Source organism: Myotis brandtii, unplaced genomic scaffold, assembly GCF_000412655.1.
Source record: "Myotis brandtii unplaced genomic scaffold, ASM41265v1 scaffold312, whole genome shotgun sequence".
In the NCBI taxonomy this organism is placed as follows: domain Eukaryota; kingdom Metazoa; phylum Chordata; class Mammalia; order Chiroptera; family Vespertilionidae; genus Myotis; species Myotis brandtii.
This window is the reverse complement of record NW_005361955.1, coordinates 3,523,658-3,546,919: the sequence shown is the minus strand read 5'-3', so window position 1 is coordinate 3,546,919 and position 23,262 is coordinate 3,523,658. Positions and strand designations below refer to the sequence as shown.

Sequence of the window (23,262 nt, the reverse complement as noted above, 5' to 3'; positions counted from 1 at the left end):
TTTTTTAGTTTATCATCTCATTTGTTGATTTTTGCTTTGTTGCTTATGTTTTTAAATTAATGTCATATCTAAAAACCCAATGCCAAGTTCAATGTTAAGGAGCTCCTTTCCTGTGTTTTTTCGTAGGAGTTTTACAGTATCAGCTGTTGGGTTTACATTGTTAATCCATTTTGAGTTCATTTTTGTGAATGGTGTAAGATGGGCGGGGCGCGGGAGGGGGTCCAGTTTAATATTTCTGCATGTGGTTATCCAGTTTTCTCAACACCATTTATTGAAGAGACTACCATTTCCCCATGGATTGTTCTTAGCTCCCTGGTCAAAGATTAGTTGGCCATAAATGTGAAGGTTTATTTCTGGGATCTCATTCTGTTCCATTGGTCTGTGTGTCTATTTTTATGTCAGTACCATGCTGTTTTAATTACTATAGCTTTGTATAATTTGAAATCAGGAAATGTGATGCCTCCACCTCTGTTCTCCTGTCTCATAATTGCTTTGGCTATTTGGGGTCTTTTGTGATTCCATACAAACTTTAGGATTGTTTTTTGGAATCACATACAGTGGGGCCTTGACTTACGAGTGTCCCGACTAACGAGTTTTTCGAGATACGAGCCGTCTCTCAGCCGATTTTTTGCTTTGAGTTGCGAGCTAAAATTCGGGTTACGAGCCAGCTTCAGATACCCCACCGCTAGTTGGCGCAGTGAATGTCACAGTGAACGCCACAACATCAGCCCAGCATCACGTGTCTCACTTGTTCACTTTAAGATTTGACATACGAGTAATTTGAGTTACGAGCTCCGTCACGGGACGAATTAAACTCGTAAGTCAAGGCCCCACTGTATTAAGTACTCTTTTTGTCTGGCTTCTTTTGTTCAGCATAATATTTTTGAGATTCATCCCTGTTGTTGCATGTGTCAGTAGTTTGTCCCTTTCTATTGCTAAATAGTACCACATTTTATGAATATACTAGGGGCCCAGTGCACGAATTCGTGCACCTTGAAAGAAACTGTGGGCTGCGAGGCTGCGTTAGGCACAGGAAAAGGTCTCGGCCCATCCTCCGCACTCCCGCCCAACCCCTCTCGCCGTGGCCCCTGGTCCCCTGTCTGCTGGCAGCCCCTCTCCCGCTGCTGCTGCTGCTGCTGCTCCCACACGCTGACAGTGCCAGCCCCCGCTCGAATCCGCTGTATGGTGCGCAGTGATTGGGGCTGGCGCCGTCAGTGGGTGTGAGCTGTGGCTGCTGCCCTGATCAGAACAGGAGGAGGTGGAGAAGCCTTCAGGGGTGATCAGGGCCAGCAGCTGCTGCTCGCACCTGCTGATGACACCAAATGATCGGGGACCCGCACCAGGCACGGGTAGCAGGTACGAGCAGGGCCAGCGCCAGCAGCAGGTGCAAGCGCCGAGTGGGACCACGGTGCGCGGGAGCAAAGAATTTTCAGTAACCAACAGAGGCTCCCCCTGATGACAGATGCCCCACCTTGGTCTGGTGCCCCCGCTCACTTGGTCCACCATCCCGCCGCAACCAATGCCCGCCATGTTCTGTACACGCCCCCTAGTGGTCAGCGCACGTCATAGCGACCAGTTCGGTTCCAGTTGTTCGCCATTCGGTCTATTTGCATATTAGCCTTTTATTATATAGGGTCATTATTGTTTATTTACTCACCTATTGATGAGTATTTGAGTTGCCTCCAGTTTGGAACTGTTACAAATAAAGCTTCAGTGTGTGTTTGTGTACAAGTCTTTGTGTGGACATTTTTTTCATTTGAGTGATTGATTAAGACTAGAATTGCTTGGTTATCATATAAGATACATATATTTAATTTTTAAAGAAAGTAACTTTTCCAAAGTGGCTGTCCCGTTTGCTATTCCCACCAGCAATGTATGAGGGTTCTGGTTGCTCCACATCCTGGACAACACTTGGAGCTGCATTTTTTAATTTTAGCCATACAGGTGGGTGTGTGGTGGTATCTTGTGGTTTTAATTGCAGGTCTCTGATGGCAGCAAATGCTAAACATCTTTTCCTTGTACTTATTTGCCATCTGCACATCTTCTTTTTAAAAAAATGTATTTTATTGATTTTTTTTACAGCTAGGAAGGGAGAGGGATAGAGAGTTAGAAACATCGATAGAGAGAAACATCGATCAGCTGCCTCCTGCACACCCCCCACTGGGGATGTGCCCGCAACCAAGGTACATGCCCTTGACCGGAATCGAAACTGGGACCCTTCAGTCTGCAGGCCGGCGCTCTATCCACTGAGACTAACCAGTCAGGGCTGTACATCTTCTTGTATGGCATTTCTTTCAAATCTTTTGCCCAGGTTTTTATTAGGTAATTTATCTTCTTCTTACTGAGTTGTAAGAGTGGTTTGTGTTTTCTGGACATAGGTCCCTTCTTAGATATATATATTGCATATATTTCCTCCATATCTTTGGCTTACCTTTTCATTTGCTTAATGTTCATCTTTAAGAGGGATAAAATTTTGAATTTTGTTGGCATCCAGTTTATTGCATTTTTTATTTTATGGTTTATTTACTATCCATTCTATGAATTCTTTTCTATCCCAAAATCTCATTAAATTTTTTAAATCTTTTCTATTAGTCTTATACACTTAGCTTTTACATATATGTCCATGATTCATTTCAAGTTAATTTCTGTGTATGGTTTAAGGTAAGGGTGAGTGAGGTTCATTTTTTCCCCTCTATGGTTTTCTAATTGTTCCAGCAGCATTTGTTGAAAAGACTCTCCCCACTGAATTACCTTGGCACCTTTGTTGAAAGTCAGTTGACCCGTATGTTAGGTCTATTTCTGCCTCTTTTCTCTTTTCTATCCTTATCTCATTGCCACACTGTCTGGTTCCTGTAGCTTTATACAAAGGCCAGGGTCGCATCTGTCTCATCTGGTCAGGCCCAGAGGCAGGGCTGTCAGGAAAGTGCCCGCCTAGGATTGAAGCATTGTCCTCACCTGATATTTGCATTATTTAAAGTTTCAAAATTATCTCTTCTTACCAAGTAAGGCCAGTGTAAGTTGATATCCTACACTTACCTCACTCTGGAGCTCTCAGGCTTTTTTCCCTTCCCCTCCCCTCTCCAGCATTGACCCCAAAACCCCGGTGAGGTAGAGGATAAAAATGCAGTGTCCTCCTTTTTAAAGGGGCACTTTTCAGAAAGTTTTCTAAAGGGCTGAAAAGAACAACAACATAATGGAAACCATTTTGCAGCCTCCAGCATGGCCATTTATCTCAATAACCATTTCATTTAAAATGTGGGCCAAACATATAAATCATATCTTGAAAGAAAGTATGTTGGTGCCACAGAAATTGCCCTGTATTCTTACCACCTAATTTGAAAAATGTGTTTTGAAGCTTGGAAGAAGGCAAATAAGACTGGGGCCCAGCCGTCCTTCTCCCACTCGTCCCTTTCTTTGATTCCTCCATTCGGTCCCCAAAATAAATCCTTGCCACTCCCCAGACTAAGCAGGGAAGCGAAGCACATGGGAGACACCCTGTTAAGTCATTCTCTGCTGCTGCTGCTATTTTGAGCCCTCTCACCTTTGAATGTCATTAGGTAATGAGGGGCTGAAAGCCAAAAAAACAGGCTGCTCCTCTCTAGTCCTTGGAGTGACCCCTCTCAGAGCACGGCCACCCTCGTCTTTAGACCGTTAACACCAGTTGGAGCTCTTAGATGTTGGTGCTCATTTAGGACATGGCCAGAGGGAGGGTGCTAAATATAGCAGAGCCCTGAGGCCCATTTTCCAGACTAATCAAACAGGGAGACTTTGGGCAGCCTTGCTGTGGGCTGGGAATCCAGGGTCTCCCATTTGAACCTCACTGAGGAGTCTGTGGTTAAAATGGCGGCGTTTCCCCTATAGCAGGTTTCTTATTTTGCTTCTCAGAACTTCCTGGGAGGGAAAAACAAAAGAAACCAACAGCTACTGAGCCCCTGTACGCTGTGGCCCAGCAGAGTGCTTCCTCCAGCCCGGGCTCTCTCCCCAAGGGTCCCTGGGGGCTCCAGTATCCCCACTCTTTACCTTGCTTTTTTTTCTGATCATGAAAGCCCTATGTGAGCATCTAAGCCAGCCGTGGGCAAACTACGGCCCGCGGGCCGGATCCGGCCTGTTTGAAATGAATAAAACTAAAAAAAAAAAAAAAGACCGTACCCTTCTATGTAATGATGTTTACTTTGAATTTATATTAGTTCACACAAACACTCCATCCATGCTTTTGTTCCGGCCCTCCGGTCCAGTTTAAGAACCCATTGTGGCCCTCGAGTCAAAAAGTTTGCCCACCCCTGATCTAAGATAAAGAAGATGTAGACCTATGATTCCATCACTCAGAGGTTCTGGTTCACTTTTTACTTATAGCCTTATTTTTTAAAACCATGCATATATGTGACTGGGGTCAGACTGATCATAATTTTATTTCCTCTTTGCATTTAACAGTTTCTGATCATTTTCTCACATCATTAAATCTTGCTGGAAAACATGCTTAATGCATGCCTAACACTCATCCTATGCATAGGTCGATCTCTCCCACCATCTCCCTGGCAGTGGGGGTCAGGAATCCCAGTCCCGATAGCAGTTTCTCTTTTCTGGCTCAGGGCTTGATCCTCCTGGCCCCATGGGACAGACTTTCTCCCCACCTCCTGTGTCCCTCCTCACAGCCTTAGAGACCCATTCAGCCTCTGGTGGGAAGGTGGAAACCAGGAGCCCTTCCTCAGGTAGACTCGCCTGAAGCCGCCTGAGACCTGCACCTCCCCAAACCTACCTTGTCCGCTCCATTCTTCCTCCTCCCAGCGTAGTAGCTGCTCACAGCAACCTGTTCTCCGCTGCTTCCCTCCTGTGCCTCCTTTGAGACCGCTCAGCCCCAGCTGGTTTGGATCAGTGGATAGAGCATCAGCCTGCGGACTGAAAGGTCCCGGGTTCCATTCCTGTCAAGGGCACATGCCCAGGCTATGGGCTCGGTCCCCAGTAAGGGGCGTGCAGGAGGCAGCCAGTCAATGATTCTCTTTCATCATTGATGTTTCTCTCTCTCCCTCTATTTTCTTCTCTGAAATCAATAAAAATATATTTTAAGAAAATAAAAAGAAGAGACCGCCTGGGCACCCCCTTCCAGTACATCCTGTCCCTGTATCTTTGTGTTTCAAGTGTTAGCTGAGTTCTTGGTGCCTGAGCACCAACCAGCACTTCTCTGAGTGTGTTGGCCTGTCCTTTTCTCTGGATCTAGGTTCAGCAGCATGAGGCTATTTTGTTCAGACCTCCCTCTTTATCAGTTGCAGTCCAGAACATCTTTGAAGGGGAAGCAGGGAGAATTGGGGGGCAGAGGTTGGTGTGCAAACCGCATGTGTGCATAGGCCCTGGCCTTGCCCCCTCCCCCCCATGATCCTTTGATCAGCTGTGCAGGCTGTAGGCAGACAGGGGCATCCACCACAGGGGTAGAGGCCCTCCATCCTGCCAGCAACATAAAGCATTTCCTTTCTCCCTTTTCTCCCCTCACCATTGGCAGTCCAATGTGCTTTGTATAAGTCATTGTTTGCATCTTACCAGCTGCCTCGGCCACCACTGTTTCTTTCTAATAAAACGTTAACCTTGTTCCTGAAACCCCTGGAGCAGTGGGGTCATGGGAAAGGGCATGCAGGGCCCCTGTTGGCCCCTGTGGGGGTGGGGATGGGAAAGGCTGATGATAAGTTCTCCCCCAGAAGACTCTGGAGCTGGAAGTTGCCCCAGAAGCAGAGGCCAGGCTAGAGGAGGTAGTGAGTGTTTGGGTACAAGGGCAGACAGCAGGTGGGCGGTTTCCAAAGGGAAGGTACCAAAGTGGTAGTGTAGAAGAAGGGGGAGTACAGACCCCTGAGCATGGAAGGGGGAGGAAGGAATCGTTTCATCTTCAATGGAGGAGGGTGAACAGCCTGTGAACATAACGGGAGCCAGAGCCCTGGCTGCTGGGCGAACAGCAAGACACTCAATGTCCCCTGGGGGGGCAGGGTTGTCGGTTCCCAGGGGAACCCTTACCATCTGCTCCGGCCTTCCTTGTGCAGACTCTATACCCTCTTGTTTGTCCCCTACGGGCATCATCTGCTCACAACAGCAGGCTTTGGCAGTTCACACCAGCACCTTTGGCCAAGGGACAGAAGCATCTTGAAACTTTTGGACCCCATGGACACTGAGCACTGACTTACTGTCCCTCTGGGTTCTGGACCTACTGTGAGAGAGGCAGGGTTATTCCTGAGTTGTTTCAGGTGTCCGTGGTGGGATAGGAGCTCCAGGCAGGAATCTGGGAACTGGGAAGTCAGAACCTGGGTCTTTATCCAGTGGCATCTCCTGTGCCCCTCTCTACCACAGGCCATGATGCATGGGTAGTCCCGAGTCCAGCATAGTCACAGGTTAGCTTGCAAGGCCACCATCTAGACCAGGAAATTCTGTTTCTTTGTTATGGGGTGGGGCCACAACATTAGTAACAAAGAAACAGAATTTCCGGAGGGTGAGGCCCAGCAATCAGGATTTTAAAAAGATTCCCAGGTGATTCTAATGTGCAGCCAAGGTTGAGAACCACTGATCTAGACAGATCCCAAGCTCCTAAATATAGAGCATCCTTTCTGACTGGCACCAAACCTGCCCTGGGGCATCTTGGGGTCAGGAAGCAAAAATTGTCCACCACTCTGCATTCCTGTGACCTGAGGGTGGGGCCCAGGAAGGAGAAGAGGCATCATGGTCTGGGGCTAAGGCCAACTGCCCCCTTGTCCCATGGACTCCCAGCAAGAGAGAACCACAGCCCTGCCCCAGTGTCCTTTGGGCCATGGAGGCCAAGGGGGTGACTTGCCAGAGGCCCCAGAAACCAGCTGTACTGAGGGGCCCTTTCTTTACTGTTTGATTCTCAGGTACTATGTTTACACCAAAAATTCCCCTTTTTCTCTACTCTGGAATTATGTCCAAAGCAGATGGTTCTAAATCACTCCTCATTCAAAAGTTATATTTTGGGTCCTGGCTGGGTGTCTCAGTTGGTTGGAGCATCATCCCATATACCAAAAGGTTGCAGGTTTGATTCCCGGTCAGAGCACACACCTAGGTTGTGGGTTCGATCCCCAGTCAGAGCACGTATAGGTACAGGAGGCAACCAATTGACATTTCTCTCACATTGATGTTTATTCTTTCTCAATAAAACAACATATCCTTGAGGGAAGATTAAAAAGAAAAAAAGCTATGTATTGGGGCAGGCCCTGCCCTCCAGTGGCTCATGGTCCCCTGGGGAGTCAGGCAGATGCATAAATGAAAATGTGGTGACAAATTACAGTAGGTTCTCTGGAGGAACCAAATGGGTTGAGCCAGAGAATGTGGCTGTTTTAGAAGGATGATCTGGGAAGACACAAAGATCTGCTTAAAGCCAGCTTGTGGGGCGGAGTCCTGGGGAGGGGTCTCCCCATGCCAAAGGAAAGTGTGTGTGGAGCCCTGAGGAAGGGGAGAGCCTGTGACCTTGGGCAGCTGGAAGCTGGTGAGCAAGAGTTGCGAGAGGGCAGCAGCTTGGAGAGGTCATGGGGACTAGTATGGATTGCACTCTCCCTGTTTGCTAGGGAAAGCATCGAAGGCTCTAATACCAGGCACGACACTATGGGGTTGTTTTCTGAGAAAACCCGTGTGATGCTGTGTGGAGTGTGGGTGGGAGCAGCACCAGAGGACTGGTGAGCAGCCAGGGGCCAGTGAGACCCGAGGACAGATCCTGTTCCCTTGGAGCCTGCGGTGCCCCTGGAAACAGCCCTGCCTCCTCCTGGGGGTCCCAGCGGTGTCTCCACCCACCAGAGAGAGTCATACCTGTAAGGACCCAGCAAGGAGGTGTGAGGAGCAGAAGTCTAGATATTTCCATTTTTTTAATTAAAAAATACAGAAATGCCAAAACCTGGTTTCAGAAACTGGTAATTTGAAATGTTTACATTTAACAAATGAATACTTTTAACACACACACAAATATAATTGTGCCATTCACAGGATAATTACAGTGTTTATAAAAGGAAAGCCTTAGTCCATGGCGTGCTCCAGGCAGTGTGGTCCAGAAATGGGGCACAAGTTTGAAATTGGATGACAAGTGGCTCTGCTCCAGTGTGTCTGACTCCTTTGCAGAGTGGAAAGTGAAACCATGAGGCCCTCTCAGGGTGTGCGGTTTAGCCACACATTCTCCCTGGCCCTTGTGATGAGCTCCAATGGTTAGAAAGTCCTCCTGCGCTAGAGTTGTGGGCCCAGTCACTGCTGCGAGGCCAGGGTTGGTTCAGGCCCTGACCATGGCGTCAGCCTCCCAGCTGGCCCAGAGCAGCAAGGCCTCCTGCCCGTCTGAGCCCACAGCCCGAGCCTCCAGGGCAGGAACATAGGACCAGCCACTGAACAGGGTCAGAGGACAGAGGTGGGAACCCAGGAGCTGGTCCAGGACAGAGGCTGATCTGGCCTTTGACCCACCTGGGTTTGCCCGTGGTTCCTGTGTGTGCCATGGGCCCTGGGGCCACTCACTGGGGTCAGCATCAGTGTCGGTCCAGGAAGCAGATTTCAGACTGTCCTTCGCTGTTTTCTTAAGAAGGAATTATGTTTAACAAGAAGGAAGTGGTGAGATAAAGTGGAAAAAGCCTCTCCTCTACCCCTTACCAGCTCTTTAAGGTCTCAACAGTTTCATCATTTCCTCTGAGCTTGAGTGGCCTCCTTTATACAGTGGGGGCGGTCACAGCAGCGTCCTCAGGCTCCTGAGAAGACTGCGTGCAGGCAGGTGTTTGCCGAGTAATATTCCATTGTATGGACAGACTGCATTTTCCACTAACCTGTTGGTGGACATTTGGTTTGTTTCCACGTTTTGACTGAAGAATTATGCTATGAACATTCATGTACAAGTTCTTATGTGGACGTAGGTTTTCATTTCTCTTGCGTATACACACACCCAGGAGTGAAATTGCTGGGCCATGTGGTGACTCTGTGTCTAACTTTTTGATGAGCTGCCGTCTGTTTTCAGAGCAGCTGCACCGTTTTACATTTCCAACAGCAATGTGTACAGGTTCCAGTTTCTCCAGATTACCACCAACACTTGTTATCTGGCTGTTTTATTACAGCCTTCATAATGGCGCCACGTGCTCTCTCCCTGTGGCTTTGATGTGCATTTTCCTGGTGCCTAATGATGTTCAAGTATCCATGTCTGTGTCTTTGTGCTTCTTAGTCATTTATATGTCTTTTGTGAGAAATGCCTATTCAGCTCCTCTGCCCATTTTTAATTGGGTTATTTGCTTTTTATTATTGACTTGTGAATGGTCTAGATACAAGTCTCTTATCTGATATGATTGGCAAATATTTTCTCTCAGAATGGTCTTATCACTTTAATAGTGTTCTTGAAGCTGTCCTTACAAAACAAAAACACAAAGTTTTTTATTTTGATGAAGTCTAATTATTTTGTTGCTGTGCTTTGGGTTATTTTTCTTGATTTAATTTTTAAATATGTGAAACATGTCCTTGATTCTAAAGTTAAAAGGTATGCTCAGATAGTCTCATGCCCTTTCCACCCACTCCCTATACGTAGCCATTCCTGCATTTATTTGTGCAAAAGTTAAAGATAATTTTAAAATATTCTTATTTTCTCTTCTCACACAACACATGCATTTTTCTTCCTTTCACTAAGTAAATGCTAGAAACTGCCTCATATCAGTTCATTGAGCTCTTTCCCACTGTTTTAGGGCCACAGTGGTCCATGGTGTGGATGTGCAGTGAATGGTTTAATTAGCTGGTTCCGATATGGGTGGTCTCCAGTCTTTTCCTGTAACAAGTCATGCAGCAATGATGTCCTTTCATATTTGTGGAGGTGTATCTTAAGACAGATTCCTGAAAGTGAGCTTGCTGGGTTAACAGTTAAGACATAAGTAATTCTGTTGGATATACTAGTAGCCGAGCTTGCCATATTATTTATGTCCCACCAGCATCATAGGGGACTGCTGTTGTCCATAGGTTCACAGAGTGTTGTCGAGCGTTAGGAACTTTGCCAGTTTGATAGGTAAGGAAATGTTCTCTCTGTGTAGCTTTTTTAAAAAATCAACTTTGTTAAGGTATAATTTACATAAAATAAAATGCACCCATTTAAAATGTAGTTTGGTGAATTGTGACAAATGATCTACTTTGTCACCATAGATTAGTTTGTCCCTGCTAGAATTCCATATACAGTCAAACCTCGGTCCTCTGAGGCCACAAACAAAGGAGCGAATGTATGAGTCAGTTTACCTCTAAGCCTCGCCTTGTTAACATCGCAGGAAATTGTGCTGTGAGTATTTTTGTGGGTTTTTTTGTTTTGTTTTTGTTGCTGGTAAAATGGATTATTAGCACAATATTAAAATATAAAAAGGCCATCAAGAGTGCTGATGTTGCCCTAACCCGGTTTGGCTCAGTGGGTAGAGCGTCGGCCTGCCGACTCAAGGGTCCCAGGTTCGATTCCGGTCAAGGGCATGTACCTTGGCTGCGGGCACATCCCCGGTAGGGGGGCGTGCAAGAGGTAGCTGATCGATGTTTCTTGCTCATCGATGTTTCTCTCTATCCCTCTCCCTTCCTCTCTGTAAAAAATCAATAAAATATATTTTAAAAAAAAAGAGTGCTGATGTTGCTGAGAATATGAAAGAAATAATGATCACAGGCAATTGAAGAGGTAGAAAAATTGTTCATTTGGATCAGGGGTCCTCAAACTACAGCCCACGGGCCACATCCAAATACAAATATTGTATTTGTTCCCGTTTTGTTTTTTTATTTCAAAATAAGATATGTGCAGTGTGCATAGGAATTTGTTCATAGTTTTTTTTTAAACTATAGTCTGGCCCTCCAACGGTCTGAGGGACAGTGAACTGGCCCCCTGTTTAAAAAGTTTGAGGACCCCTGATTTGGATAAACAAAAAGCAGTTAGCCTAGCCTGTGACAGCATTTCAACATTTTGGAGGCAATGATATGTGAAAAATTGAAGATGCTGCATACTGGCCTCTTGTAAGACACCCCTGGAACGCGTGTTGAAAGTGATTCACTTAAGGCCTGCTTTTCAAAAATCAGCTTATTGGCCTTTCTCTTCTTGATTTTTAAGAGCTATTTGTATATTAGGGAGATTATTAGCCTTTTACGTTTTCTCCCAGTCAGTTTTGTCTTTTAAGTTTTGCTATTAGACATGTACTGTATATAAGAAAGGTTAACACAGGGAATCATTTGGGGGTCTGGAACGAATTAATTCAATTTACATTATTTATAATGGGAAAATGATTCAGTTTTTAAAAATATATATATTTTATTTATTTTTTACAGAGAGGAAGGGAGAGGGATAGAGAGTTAGAAACATCGATGAGAAAGACACATCGATCAGCTGCCTCCTGCACATCTCCTACTGGGGATGTGCCCGCAACCAAGGTACATGCCCTTGACCAGAATGGAACCTGGGACCCTTCAGTCCGCAGGCCGACGCTCTATCCACTGAGCCACACCGGTCAGGGCTTGATTCAGTTTTTTAACAAATCACTTCTTGAACAGCCTTCCAGAACAATTAAGTTCCAGAAACAAGGTTCCACTGTAAATGGATCCATACAGCATTTTGTCTTTTGTGGTGGGCTTCTTTGACTCAGCGTAAGGGTTCTGAGATGAGTACACGTTGCTGCATCCATTAGTGGTTTGTTCCTTTGATGATGAGTAGTATCCACTGCATGGATATCCCATAAGTTTTCTGCCTGTTGATGGACATGTAAGTCTTCTAGTTTGTGCCTATCATGAATAAAGCTGCTATGACCATTCTTGCACAAGTCGTCTTGCAGATATGTGTGTTTTCCTTTCTTTGGGGTAAATAGGAGTGGAATGGCTGGGTCATATGGTAAGGGTATGTTTAACTTTATAAGTCATCAGACCTTTCTCCCAAGGAGTGATGCAGTTAACAGTCCCACTAACAGCAGTGTGTGAGTTCCCAGCCTTTTTCATGTTGGCCATTTTAGAAGGTGGAGTGTGCTGTCTCTGTGATTTAGATTTGCATTCCACCCCTCCCCCAGGACAAAGGATGCTGAACATATTTTTAGCAATAAGAATTCTGCATTGATTCTTATTGGCCACTGTAGTTCCTCTTTTGTGAAGTATCTGTTCAGACCTTTTGCCCATTTTTTTAAAAAAATCAGGTTGTCTCTTTTATTAAGCTACTAGTGTCCCGGTGCACGGATTCATGCACACTGAAAGGAAATTAATTAGAAGAAATATTTTAATATCGCTATTTGCGTCTTGCTGATGAAAAGAAAATAGGATTCTACCAAATCTCCTATCTACCTACTCCAGGACTTCTATGAGGATCAAATGAGATGAGGCACGGGAAAATGCTTCACAGACATTTGGTTAAACTGTGAAATGTTTTCACCTGGCTATAAAGCAAGCCCTATTCCTGGGCTGAAGAAACTCCAAGGAGGCTAGTCGCTAGGGAGAAAGCCGGGCGTTGCTACGTGATGTCATTACCTAGCGCCCACAGTGACCATTTCCAGACTGGGCTGGGCTGGGCTGGGCTGTGGGCCGCATTATGCGCCATGGGATCTCAGCAGCTTGGCTGCAATTGGGTGGGGTGTTGCTCCGGGGTGGTGGCGGGGCCTGTGTCCCACTTGGGGGAAGCCAAGTGTTGGTTTGTTGGCGCCAGGTCCGAGGTGCTGTTTATTTTTAAATGGCCATTGCACATCATGCCAGCTCCTGTGTTGAGTGTCTGCCCCCTGGTGGTCAGTGTGTGTCATAGCTACCGGTTGGACAGACGGACACTTAGCCTTTTATATATTAAACTAAGCTTTTTCATATATTTTGGATAAAAATTCTTTTTATATACAGTATGGATATTTATCCTAGTCTGTGGTTTGCTTTTTCATTTTCATAGTGGTATCCTTTCAGAGACCAGAAGTTTTGATTTTCGTGAAGTCCCAATTTTTCTGGTATTTTTTGTGTGTTGTCCTAAGGAATTTTAATGTACAGTGGGGCCTTGACTTACGAGTTTAATTCATTCCGTGACGGAGCTCGTAGCTCAAATTACTCGTATGTCAAATCAAAAAGTGAACGAGTGAGACACGTGATGCTGGGCTGATGTTGTGGCGTTCACTGTGACGTTCGCTGCGCCAACTAGCGGTGGGGTATCTGAAGCTGGCTCGTAGCCCGAATTTTAGCTCACAACTCAAAGCAAAAAATCGGCCGAGAGACAGCTCGTATCTCGAAAAACTCATTAGTCGGGACACTCGTAAGTCAAGGCCCCACTGTATCTCTTATTCTGATTAAGGTTGAACATCCTTTCTTAACTTTAAGGGCCATCTGCTTATATTTTTTTCTGTGAACTGTTGATGCCTCTGGCCTGCTTTGCAAAAATCAGTTTATTGGTCTTTCTCTTACTGGTTTTTAAGAGCTATTTGTATACTAGGGAGCTTAGCCTTTTATGGTATGTTAGTGTTGTCTCCCAGTGAGTTTCTCTTTTTGGCTTTGCTTATAGTGTTTTCTCCACGCAAAATTGCACATGTATATTTTTACACAGTCCAATATATCTAGTTTTATTGCTTTTAGATTTTAGGTTATATGCTTCCCACTCCCAGGTTATAAAGGGATTCATTCACCTATGTGTTGCACCTAATATTAGTAAGATTTCACTTTTTATATTTAGATCAATGTTCCATTTGGAATTTGTTCTGATGTTCTGTATAAGCATGGAGTTTTATCATTTTGCAAATAATATCTACTTATCCCCATATCATCTATTAAAAAGTCCATTTTTTCTAATGCTTTGAGGTCACATTCCCCAGACCTTTATCATTAAGATATTAAATTTCCAGAATGTACCTGGACATTTCTATTCTGTTCTGTTTCTGGACTCATTTTGTTCCATTGGCCCAAATATCTATGCTCATGCTGACACAACCCTCTTAATTACAGACTTCATGACATATTTAAACATATGGTAGGGGAACCTCCCCATTGCTCTTCTTTTCAAAGGTTTTCCTAGATATTCTTGCTTATTTTTTCTCACATAAACTTTAGAAACAGCTTGTCTAGCTCCAGAAAAGATACTTGATTTTTTAAAAATTGAGCTTTTATTAAATTTAGATATTAATTTGGGAAAAGTTGACATCTTGGTTGATGTCAACCAACGGGGGGTAGTTTTTGTTCACTTTTCATAATCTTGTGAGGCTGTTATAAAGGAATTCACCTATGTGACTGTTTTTGAAGAGTTGGTTTTGTTTTGTTTTGTTTTCATATACATGCTGTATATTTCATGTGAGGTCTGTTCCCTAGTAGTTTATCTTTTTCATGGTTCTTATAGTGAATGGCTTCTTTTCTTTCATTACATTTCTAACTGGATGTTGTTTCTATAATTTGTGGTTAATCTATTAAGACGACACTCACTGGGCCCTTACTCTGCCAGGTGCTAGGTGGATTTAGTAGGGAGCAGACAGATCTCAGTCCCCACCTTTTTCGCCCTCAACTTTATTGAGGAATAACTGACAAAAATTATATATATGTAGATTGTACAATGTGAAAATACATATACATTATGAAATGATTATCTACATTGTGAAATGATCCTCACAATCAAGTTAACACACCCCCTCACCTCTTTTTAAAAATTTTATTTAAGCATAGTTGATATAAAATATTTTATTAGTTATGTTGATTTCAGGTGTATAATATAGTAATTTTACATTTCTGTATGTGATCACCCCACTAATTCTATCGTAAATATTTATCACAATATTACTGACTATAATCCCCTTCACCTTTGTCACCTATCCCTCTGACACCCTTTCCTTTTGTTTCTATAAGTCTGTATGTTTCATTTTATAACTGAAACCATATGGTATTTGTCCTTCTCTGACTTATTTCACTTAGTATAATACCCTTTAAGTCCATCCATGTTGCTGCAAATGGCAAGACTTCATTCCTTTTTTACTGCTGTATAATATTCCTACACACACACACACACACTAGGGGCCCAATGCACAAAATTCATGCAAGAGTTAGGCCTTCCTTCCCCCGGCTGCTGGCACCCGGGACCTGGGCTTCCCTCGCAGCCCCGGCTTTGTCCAGACGGACGTCTGGTCTAATTAGCATATTGTGCTTTTATTATTATAGATATCACATCTGTGTGTTTTTTAATCCAGGATCTGGTCCTGTTTTATTTCTTTTTATTGATTTCAGAGAGGAAGAGAGATAGAAACCTCAATGACGAGAGGGAATCATTGATTGGCTGCCTCCTGCATTCCCCATTAATGGGGATCGAGCCCGCAACCCGGGCATGTGCCCTTGCCTGGAATCGAATCCGTGACCCTTCAGTCCACAGGCCAACACTCTATCCACTGAGCCAAACCAGCTAGGGCTATATCACATCTTTATCCATTCATCTATTGACAGACACTTAAGTTGCTTCCATATCTTGGGTATTGTAAATAATGCTGCAGTGAACAGGGATGCGTATATCTTTTCAAATTAGTGTTTATTTTCTTTGGATAAATACCCACAAGTGGGATTGATGGGTCGTATGATAGACCTATTTTTAGTTTTTTGAGGACTCTACATATTGTTTTCCATAATGGCTACACCAATTTTCAATCTCCACATTCATGCCAACACATTATTTGTTGACTTTTTGGTAATAGCTTTTCTGATATGTGTGAGATGGTGCATCTTGTGGTTTTGATTTGCATTTCCCTGATGATTAGTGATGTTGAGCATCTTTTCATGTCTTTTGGTCATCTGTATGTTTTCTTTGGAGAAATGTTTTTTCGTGTCCACTGTCCATATTTTTATCAGATTGTTGTGGTTTTGTTATTGAGTTGCATGAGTTTCTTAATATATTTTGGTGATTAACCCCTCCCCTCATCAGTTATATATTTTCCCATTCAGTAGGATAGCTACCTAGTTACTTTGGTGTGTGTATGGTAGGAACACTAAAATCTAGTGTCCCCATGCTGTACATTAGATCCCCACAACTTATCCCTCTTATAACTGAAAATTTGTGCCCTTTGACCAACATCTTCCCACTTCCCCCACCTCCCAGCAACCCCACTCACCTACTCTCTGGTTCTGAGTTCGGTTCTTTTAGATTCCATATGTAAGTGAGATCATACAGTATTTGTCAAGGCTGAAGTTTCTGGAAATTTAAAATCAAGGCTGCTACTGCCTTCTGAGCCCAGCCAATTGGAAAAGGACTGGCTGCCCTAGTGGAGAAACCTATTGTAGGCCCAGGGAACTCATTCTGCAAAATACCAGAGCAGTTATATAAAAATCCATCATCCACCCCCTTCTGTAAAGTCCCATCATAATATGCCCTTTGGATGTCTACTTGATCCCCTACACAGCGTGGGCCTCCCAGAGGCAGGGCTGGGTGCCAGGGACCCTTCTTCACAGTTGAGATCTAATACAATGAATGGCAGCTCCTGCTTTCCCAAACAGCCCTGCCCTGGGTCCCCAGAGTCCTGTGAACAACCTCATCTGCCCGTTTGCAGAGGGCATTGCTCACTGATATGGACTCTGCCCAGCCCTGGCTGGTGGATTCCCAGGAGGCTGGGCAAGAGGCCATAGAAGGTCAAGGCCCCCTCCTCCATGCAGCCTATTCCAGTCCTGCAGGCAGTCCAGGCAGCCCTTTTTGTTCACGTAACCTTTTCCCACACACCTATGCCCCCAGCTCTGTAGCTTACTAGTTGTATGATCCCAGGCAAGGTGCCTTACCTCTCTGAGCTTGTTTCCATCTGCACCTCACGGGCTCTTGTGAGGAGTGAAGGAGGGACTATTGCATCAGGTCTGTATAGCTTGTGGCATAGGGAGAGGCTCCATAAATGTGTGTTTATTGAATGACAGTGAAAGAATGAATTCCCCTGGTGAACCCTCTGGTGGCAAGTTTGCCTGCTCAGATGGTCAGAACTATAGGATCATCAAGTCCAGGGGCTCCTAAGTGCAGCCACCCCGCCTCCTACCACTGAATCCCACCCCAGGAGGCAGGTCCAAGAGTCTTCAAGCCATGCTGAGGATAAACTGGGCCCAGAGAAGGGCACAATCAACCTGGCCACACTCAGGCTGATGGACCCCAGACCGAACTCTTCCACATCCCTACCCTGCAGGCATCTGGATGTTGGCATCGCAGCCTCATCCCAGTGCCCTTGGACAGGAAGACATGTGTAAAGATAGAGGATGTGAGAGGCACATTGACTAGCTCTCGGCCCAGGCTGCTGGATCCTCCAGAGAGAGGAAATTTCCTTCTCTATTTACTTTCCAGATCCTTGCCTTTGAAAGCCAAGCTGGTGTTGATATTTACCTTGGCCGGGCCTCCCCGTCTCCCTGGGCCAGCCTCATGTAAACACGATGTTCCTTCTCTTGGTTCAGCTAGCTAGCGTTGAGGTGGCCTTTTGCAACCAGTTCTAGGAATTCTAAAAGTCTGAAGGCGTAAGTTCACGGACCAGACCCCGAGGGAGTCCAGGCTACGAGGAGTGGGCCAGGCCTGCCCCCACCTTTCCTCATTTCTGTGGGGATCCTATTTTCCCCATGTTCACATCTCGTTCCACCCCAGGTCAGACTCAGGCGCTCCAAGGACATACACTAAGGGACAGGCAGGATCTGGCTGTCTCCACTGCCCTGCCCCAGGCGCGCCCGCTGGGGCTGGTGGGAAGGCTGACTCTTAAGGGGCAGCTGTTCAGCGTTTGTCCGGGCCTGTGGTTTTCAGTCCAGTTGGCACCTGGACCACAGGCAGGTGATGATGGGGCAGCCCACCAGGGTGGGAGCCTGCGGAGGAAGGAAGTGTGTGCACAGCCCGAATCCCACCCTCAGGGAGCTTACCTTCCAGAGAGCAGGTGGACAGAAAGAAGGCAGCTATTGAAGAGACCAGATGATCGGGCTCAGGGTCAGTGCCACAGAAACAGGAGCGAGTGCGGACTGCCTGGGGCAGGGAAGGCAGCTCTGCCAGAGATGCTGAGGAGGCGTTCGCACTCCCCGGGGCCAAATCCCAGCTCGCTCTTCCCCGGACTCGGCCACTGGTTCAGTTACCAGAGATCTCTTGGGCAACTGCCTTCCCTTCTCTGAGACGTGGTTTCATTATACAAGGGAAGTGTCAATCTCTTAGTGACAAAGGAGTTGAGGCACACAGCGTGTCACCTGCAAGTGGGAGCCATCGTCCCTTTTGCTTATTGACAGCTGAACGTCTCCCCTTCTCCACGCAGATCTGGGACATGAGTGACGACGAGACCGTCTGACAGCCCACCCTCAGTGGCCAACTGCTGCCTGCTGGGGAGCTCACAGTGGCCAGAGCAGGACTGCCGCCTACGACCGGTGACTCTGGGCCCTGCATCCCCCCACCTTTCGTTCCTTCCTCTCCATACCTTGAGGACTGGGGCCTTCCCTTCGCTGCCCAGGAGCTTCTGGCGTTCTTCATTTCTGATCCATGACCCTGCCAGTTCTGAGCTAAATAATAACCTTGGCACTGCCATCAACCTGGGGCGAGGCTCCCTCCACGAGCAGTTCTTTTTTCTCGTCAGTGTTTGTTAGGCTCCCTAGGGTCCTTTCCACCTTGGCCCCATGGGGTGGCAATGAGAACAGGCAGAGAGTTGCCCTAACAGACTAAATGGTCTCCTTCTAGAGACCACTGTGGGGCTGCACTGCAAACCCCATCCCTGCCCTCTACCACCCTCCCCAACCCTGGGTTCCTCGGTGGTGCCCAGCTGTGTCTGCCTCAGTCTGTGGCCAGGTGGTGAGAGTTCAGATGGGTTCTGCCTGATCTTCTCTTTTATCCTGAGTCTGCACACCTATGGCACCCAGAGTGGGTATGGAAACTTCTCATCCTTGTGGTCTCATCTTTAATCTCAGGCCTGGAACCAAAGTCAAAATGGAGTCTGAAACTGACTCTAGTAAGAGTAGGATTTCAGTGAGGATTCTCAGTTAAAATTCCAGTTTTCTAGCCTATATGAGGCATAAACGGGCACCTCTGTAGACAGGTGCAGTGTTGCTAAGCACCCCCACCCTCCCTGGGCTTCACAGCAAAGCCCTCGTACTGTCACCCCAGGACCAAGGGTCACACGAACAGTTCGTGGTTTAAGAGCACTTTATTATTGTTCTTAAGGCTACTTTTAAGTACAAAAAAAAGATGGCCTGCCAAACCTTTTTTTTCTTCTTCTTCTTCCAGGAAAAACAGGCCACAGAGAATGGTATATTACAGATTTACAAACATGGAGAGAACTGTCAGAACGCACTGCGGATGGCGTGGCTCTGTGAAGACCCTCACCGTGCTCCTCCTGCAGCCAGGGAGTGTGTCCCTTCCCAGTGAAATGTTTGGTTTCCTGCTTTCCCATCTGCTGAGGCCCCTCTGGGTACTGCCTATCCCAGATAGGTCAGTGCACAGGGACCCAGCTGCCACACCACTGTCCCTCCCCGAGCGGACAGCTGTACGAGGAGCCGTTCTTCACAGAGCCCGCTGGCAGTGGGGTTGTTTCCTGTGGCGACGCTCAGTAGCCTGTAGCAGTAACAAACTAGTGGCTATTAAGGCAGATGCAGTGTTCTCATAGAATAACTGTGTTCCTGCACTTTTACAGACAAATCTACAACAAAAAAAAGATCAACTTTTTTTTTTCCAAACAAAAAATTATGAATGATTACAATAGGAAAGGGAAAAATTAAATAGCTACATATCATTAACAAATTAATTGTTCTTCAAAAAATACCTACAAATTTCTCTGTACATTCTTTACGCACAGCGTAATGATGGTCTTAAAGTTACCTATATAAAAAAAGTGTTCAACAATTTTTCCTACAGAAAATACAGGGGCCTGGATGCGAAAGCCTGGAAGCCCAGTTAAGTGGGAGTGAAATGTGTGCAGGGGCGAGAGGACAGGGCTTTCCTTTCGCCTTTTCAAAGGCCTGCAGCCACCCTGTGACCACAGCAAGAGCCAATCCTCCGACCTTTTCACCCGGTGCCAGTTTTCAAAATGGACCAGCTCACCTGTAATTTTCTCATGCTGAAAACCAGCCTGGAAGGCTCCTGTGAGTCCACAATGCCTTGCAGGTGAGGTGGTCATGCCAGCATCACCTGGCCAGGTGACTTCTTAAACCCTCCAGTGAGCGAGGCTGGAATGTAGCCCGGTGGAGGGGCAGGGGGATAGACACATGCGTTTACTGAAAAGAGGAGCAGCTGTTGAACATCCACAGCTGTGTCTGTCATGCTTTCTTCATCTAATTTCTAGTTAGTAGCTATTACTATAGCAAACGATAATAAATGCAGTAATAACTGTATAAAGTCAGAGGAATGTATACTGCCTTGGCCCCAGCGTACGAGGAAGCACACAAAATAGCATATCACAGATTGTCAGTAATCTGCTGTTCAGCCAAGGGAGAGTTAAAGGGGGCAGTTTCTGCACAGAAGAAAGTTGGAAGACACAACTCCCAACCCCCCTGGGAGCTATTAATAAGCAGATAGGGATGCAAAGAATAAATGATGCTGTCAGCCTGCAGCAAAAACTCCAGCATCCCACAACACGGCTGACCAGCGACTCGACTGCCCGTCCCAGGGGCCACCTGGCCCCCACTACTAGGGAATAACGTGAATATCAAATACAAATCTTAGAGTACAACTGTACCAGCAGTAAGTATATCTAGGACTGTAACTGACAAAAATAAACTAATTCTGAACAGAAGCTAGTAAGTATTAAGGTTTGTGTTTACTGTCTATACAATTAATAGAAACCAGCTATTTTTCTCCCTTAAAACATGCATCACATTTAAAGCACTACGGAACCCCAGCTCTAGCCTAACAAACTGCAGTGTTTAGGAAAAGTAAAATGCCCGTGATTGGTGGAATCTGCAGTCCAGTTGCAAGCACCTGAAATCTAGAGAGAAAGACCTATAACCGGTATGAGACTTCCCCTTCCAAAGCTGTTTAGTCTAAATTTTAAAAAACAACAAAAACACAAATGGTCAGAAATGTCATCCTTAAACCCTTTGTTTTTCAGCAGTTTGCCCTCAGAGTACTAGCATCTCACAAAGTTGTCAAGCAGGCAACTCCAGTCCTCCTCCAATAGTGCAAATCAGACACAAGAGTCCTCTGCTCTCTTCAAGTAGACGCACACACACGTGAGCTGCACCGAACATGCCATGGAAGCTAAGCCGCACACACCCGGCCCCGAGAAGCACATGGAAAAGCACAAAGCGTTTGGGTCACCAATGTCATGGCCTGTGACTGAGAAAGTGCGCGCCATGGAGTCCCGACCCTGTCGGGCAGCAGACCTGCATCAGAGGTTTCTTTGGTAACTGAGGCAGGAAGTTAGGATGCTACATGAGACAGATGTTCCACACGCCGTTCCTACTATCTTGTTTGAGGGCCCTGGCGTACGAATACCAAGCAAGCACAAAAACAGAACAAAATTCCCGACATGGTTTTTGCAAATAAACCATCCCTTCCCTTCCCCCCACCCCACTCCCATGATATTTTTTTCCTGTTTTTTTTAAGCACTGACTGTTCAAAGCTCAGGCAAACCATGCAGATCGACGTCTTGCTGGAGGACGGTGCTCTCTTCAGGAGACCACAGAGGGGGAGTGACTGTGGCTGACCATGTGGGCAGAGGGGCTGGAAGGCTGGCCCCTACGCGAGGCCGACTCAGGGCTGCTGGATGCGCCGTCCTTGGCCGCCTTGATCTGAAGCCACGTATCTCCCAGAGCTTTGGCAAAGTGGTCGTCCACGGAGCCCGTGATGGACACCGAGTTGGGAGCCGGCTCAGGCTCCTTGTAGTTCTTGCCCAAGCTCCTGCGGAAATGCTCCTCCACCACGGGGTCACAGGTGGTGGTGGCAGCTGTGGGGGAGCAGGACAGCAGTCAGGGCTGGGATCTGGGGCAGGGGCACATGTCTCTGCACCTGTAACCTAGCGTTAGGCCTGCCGCCCGGGGCTAGCTACTAGTTGAGAGAGAGAATGTGGCAGTAGGGGATGGTAGAGCCTATTTTTACCCCAACTAGAGAGAGAGCCTGCAGGTCAGGGCCAATGTGTGTCTTCCCTCCTTCCCACCCACGCTAGGCACAATGCTAGGAGCATATGTGCTCTAAAAATCCCACTTTTTCCGTCTCAACTAGAAATCAGCTCCAGGACACCTAGAGGTTCCCGTCTACAGCATGAGATGGGAGGAAGTGAACTCCACTTGAAGTTGTGTTGACTGCGGAAGCTGAGCCCCCTGGCCACCCCACCCCAGGGACACTTACAGCTCGGGGCCCTCCGGTAGCTGGCCGGCCCGGCCACGCAGCCGCTGTGTGCGATCGGACAGTGGGAGAGGTTGCAGTTGCGGGCGCTGGCGGAGGCGCAGGTGATCACTGAAGGCCGGTTCTGGAGAGAGGAGGGGGCTGGCGTCAGCTCAGGCTTGGGAACACAGAAGCAGTTCTGCTTCCCCAGCCCAAGCCCCTAGTCCTTCAACACCTGCCACAGCTCAAGCAGGGCGCACCCCTCCCACCCCACAGCTGGGCCCTTGACCTGCCTGAGAGCCAAGTGCCACCACCCCGGCACCCAAATCCCCCTTCTGTCCACCCCAGCTCCTGCATACGGGCCTCACCAGCACCATCCACCATTCTGCTGAGAGCCCTTCCTGACTGAAGGCAAATCTAAGTCCAGCCCATCTGCTGCCTCCTCCTTCAAAAGTGGAGTCAGTGCGAAGGGACAGCAGCGAATCCAGAGGGAGGGAGTCTCCGAGGGCGTGTGAGGGGCCTCCAGTGCTCCTGCTGCTCCTGCGGTTGAGGGCCCCGTGTCGAGGCTCTTGGAGCAGCGAGCGGCCCTGCCTCCGCAGTACGTGCCACTCTCCCAGAGGCTCTGAGTGGTCCCTGTGCCTTTCACACACTTGGTTTCTGCTTAGGCCAAAGTCAGCTCAAGTTGGTTTTTATTAGGACCACACAAATGGAGACGAATGCAGGAAACACACGAGTAGATGAATTACATGCATATCACCCCTCCCCCAATCCGCTGCGCCGATGCTTTCCTTCCCCAGGACAGCCACACAGCCTGGCAAGCTCCACTCCTAAAACCCCGCTCCAGTACCATCACTGTCAAGCCTTTCATGACCCCACCCCACCCGATTCAGCAAGTAAAGCTGCCCTTCCAGGTGCACCCCGTATGCCACCAACACCTGCCTCCTCCTCTAGACCATGCACACTTCAGAGCAGGGACCACAGTGAGATTCTGGATCCCCAGGCTGTGCTGCAGGACCTGGGGCAGAGAGCATCTGAACCGAACTGCGCTTCCTCAGGTTCCACCAGGAAAGGTCTCTCCTGTTAGCCCCGAGGGCAAGACAGAG

At 47.0% G+C, this 23,262-nt stretch overlaps 2 protein-coding genes across 9 annotated transcripts in view; one reads left to right on the top strand and one right to left on the bottom strand.

Moving 5' to 3' along the window:
• Nucleotides 1-20,416, top strand: part of ATG7 (autophagy related 7) — a 236,862-nt gene extending 216,446 nt beyond the window's left edge. For all 3 annotated transcript variants that reach the window (XM_005870049.2, XM_005870051.2, XM_005870050.2), the window contains exon 19: nucleotides 18,168-20,416. In XM_005870049.2, coding sequence (XP_005870111.1) covers nucleotides 18,168-18,200 — 33 coding nt within the window. In that variant the 3' untranslated portion in view covers nucleotides 18,201-20,416. The remainder of the gene's footprint in view (nucleotides 1-18,167) is intronic.
• The window catches only part of VGLL4 (vestigial-like family member 4), a 147,430-nt gene continuing 143,199 nt past the window's right edge, over nucleotides 19,032-23,262 (bottom strand). For all 6 annotated transcript variants that reach the window (XM_005870054.2, XM_005870053.2, XM_005870055.2 and 3 more), the window contains 2 exons: nucleotides 22,184-22,304; nucleotides 19,032-21,782 (listed from right to left, as the gene is read on the bottom strand). In XM_005870054.2, the coding sequence (XP_005870116.1) occupies nucleotides 21,508-21,782; nucleotides 22,184-22,304 (396 nt within the window). In that variant the 3' untranslated portion in view covers nucleotides 19,032-21,507. The remainder of the gene's footprint in view (nucleotides 21,783-22,183; nucleotides 22,305-23,262) is intronic.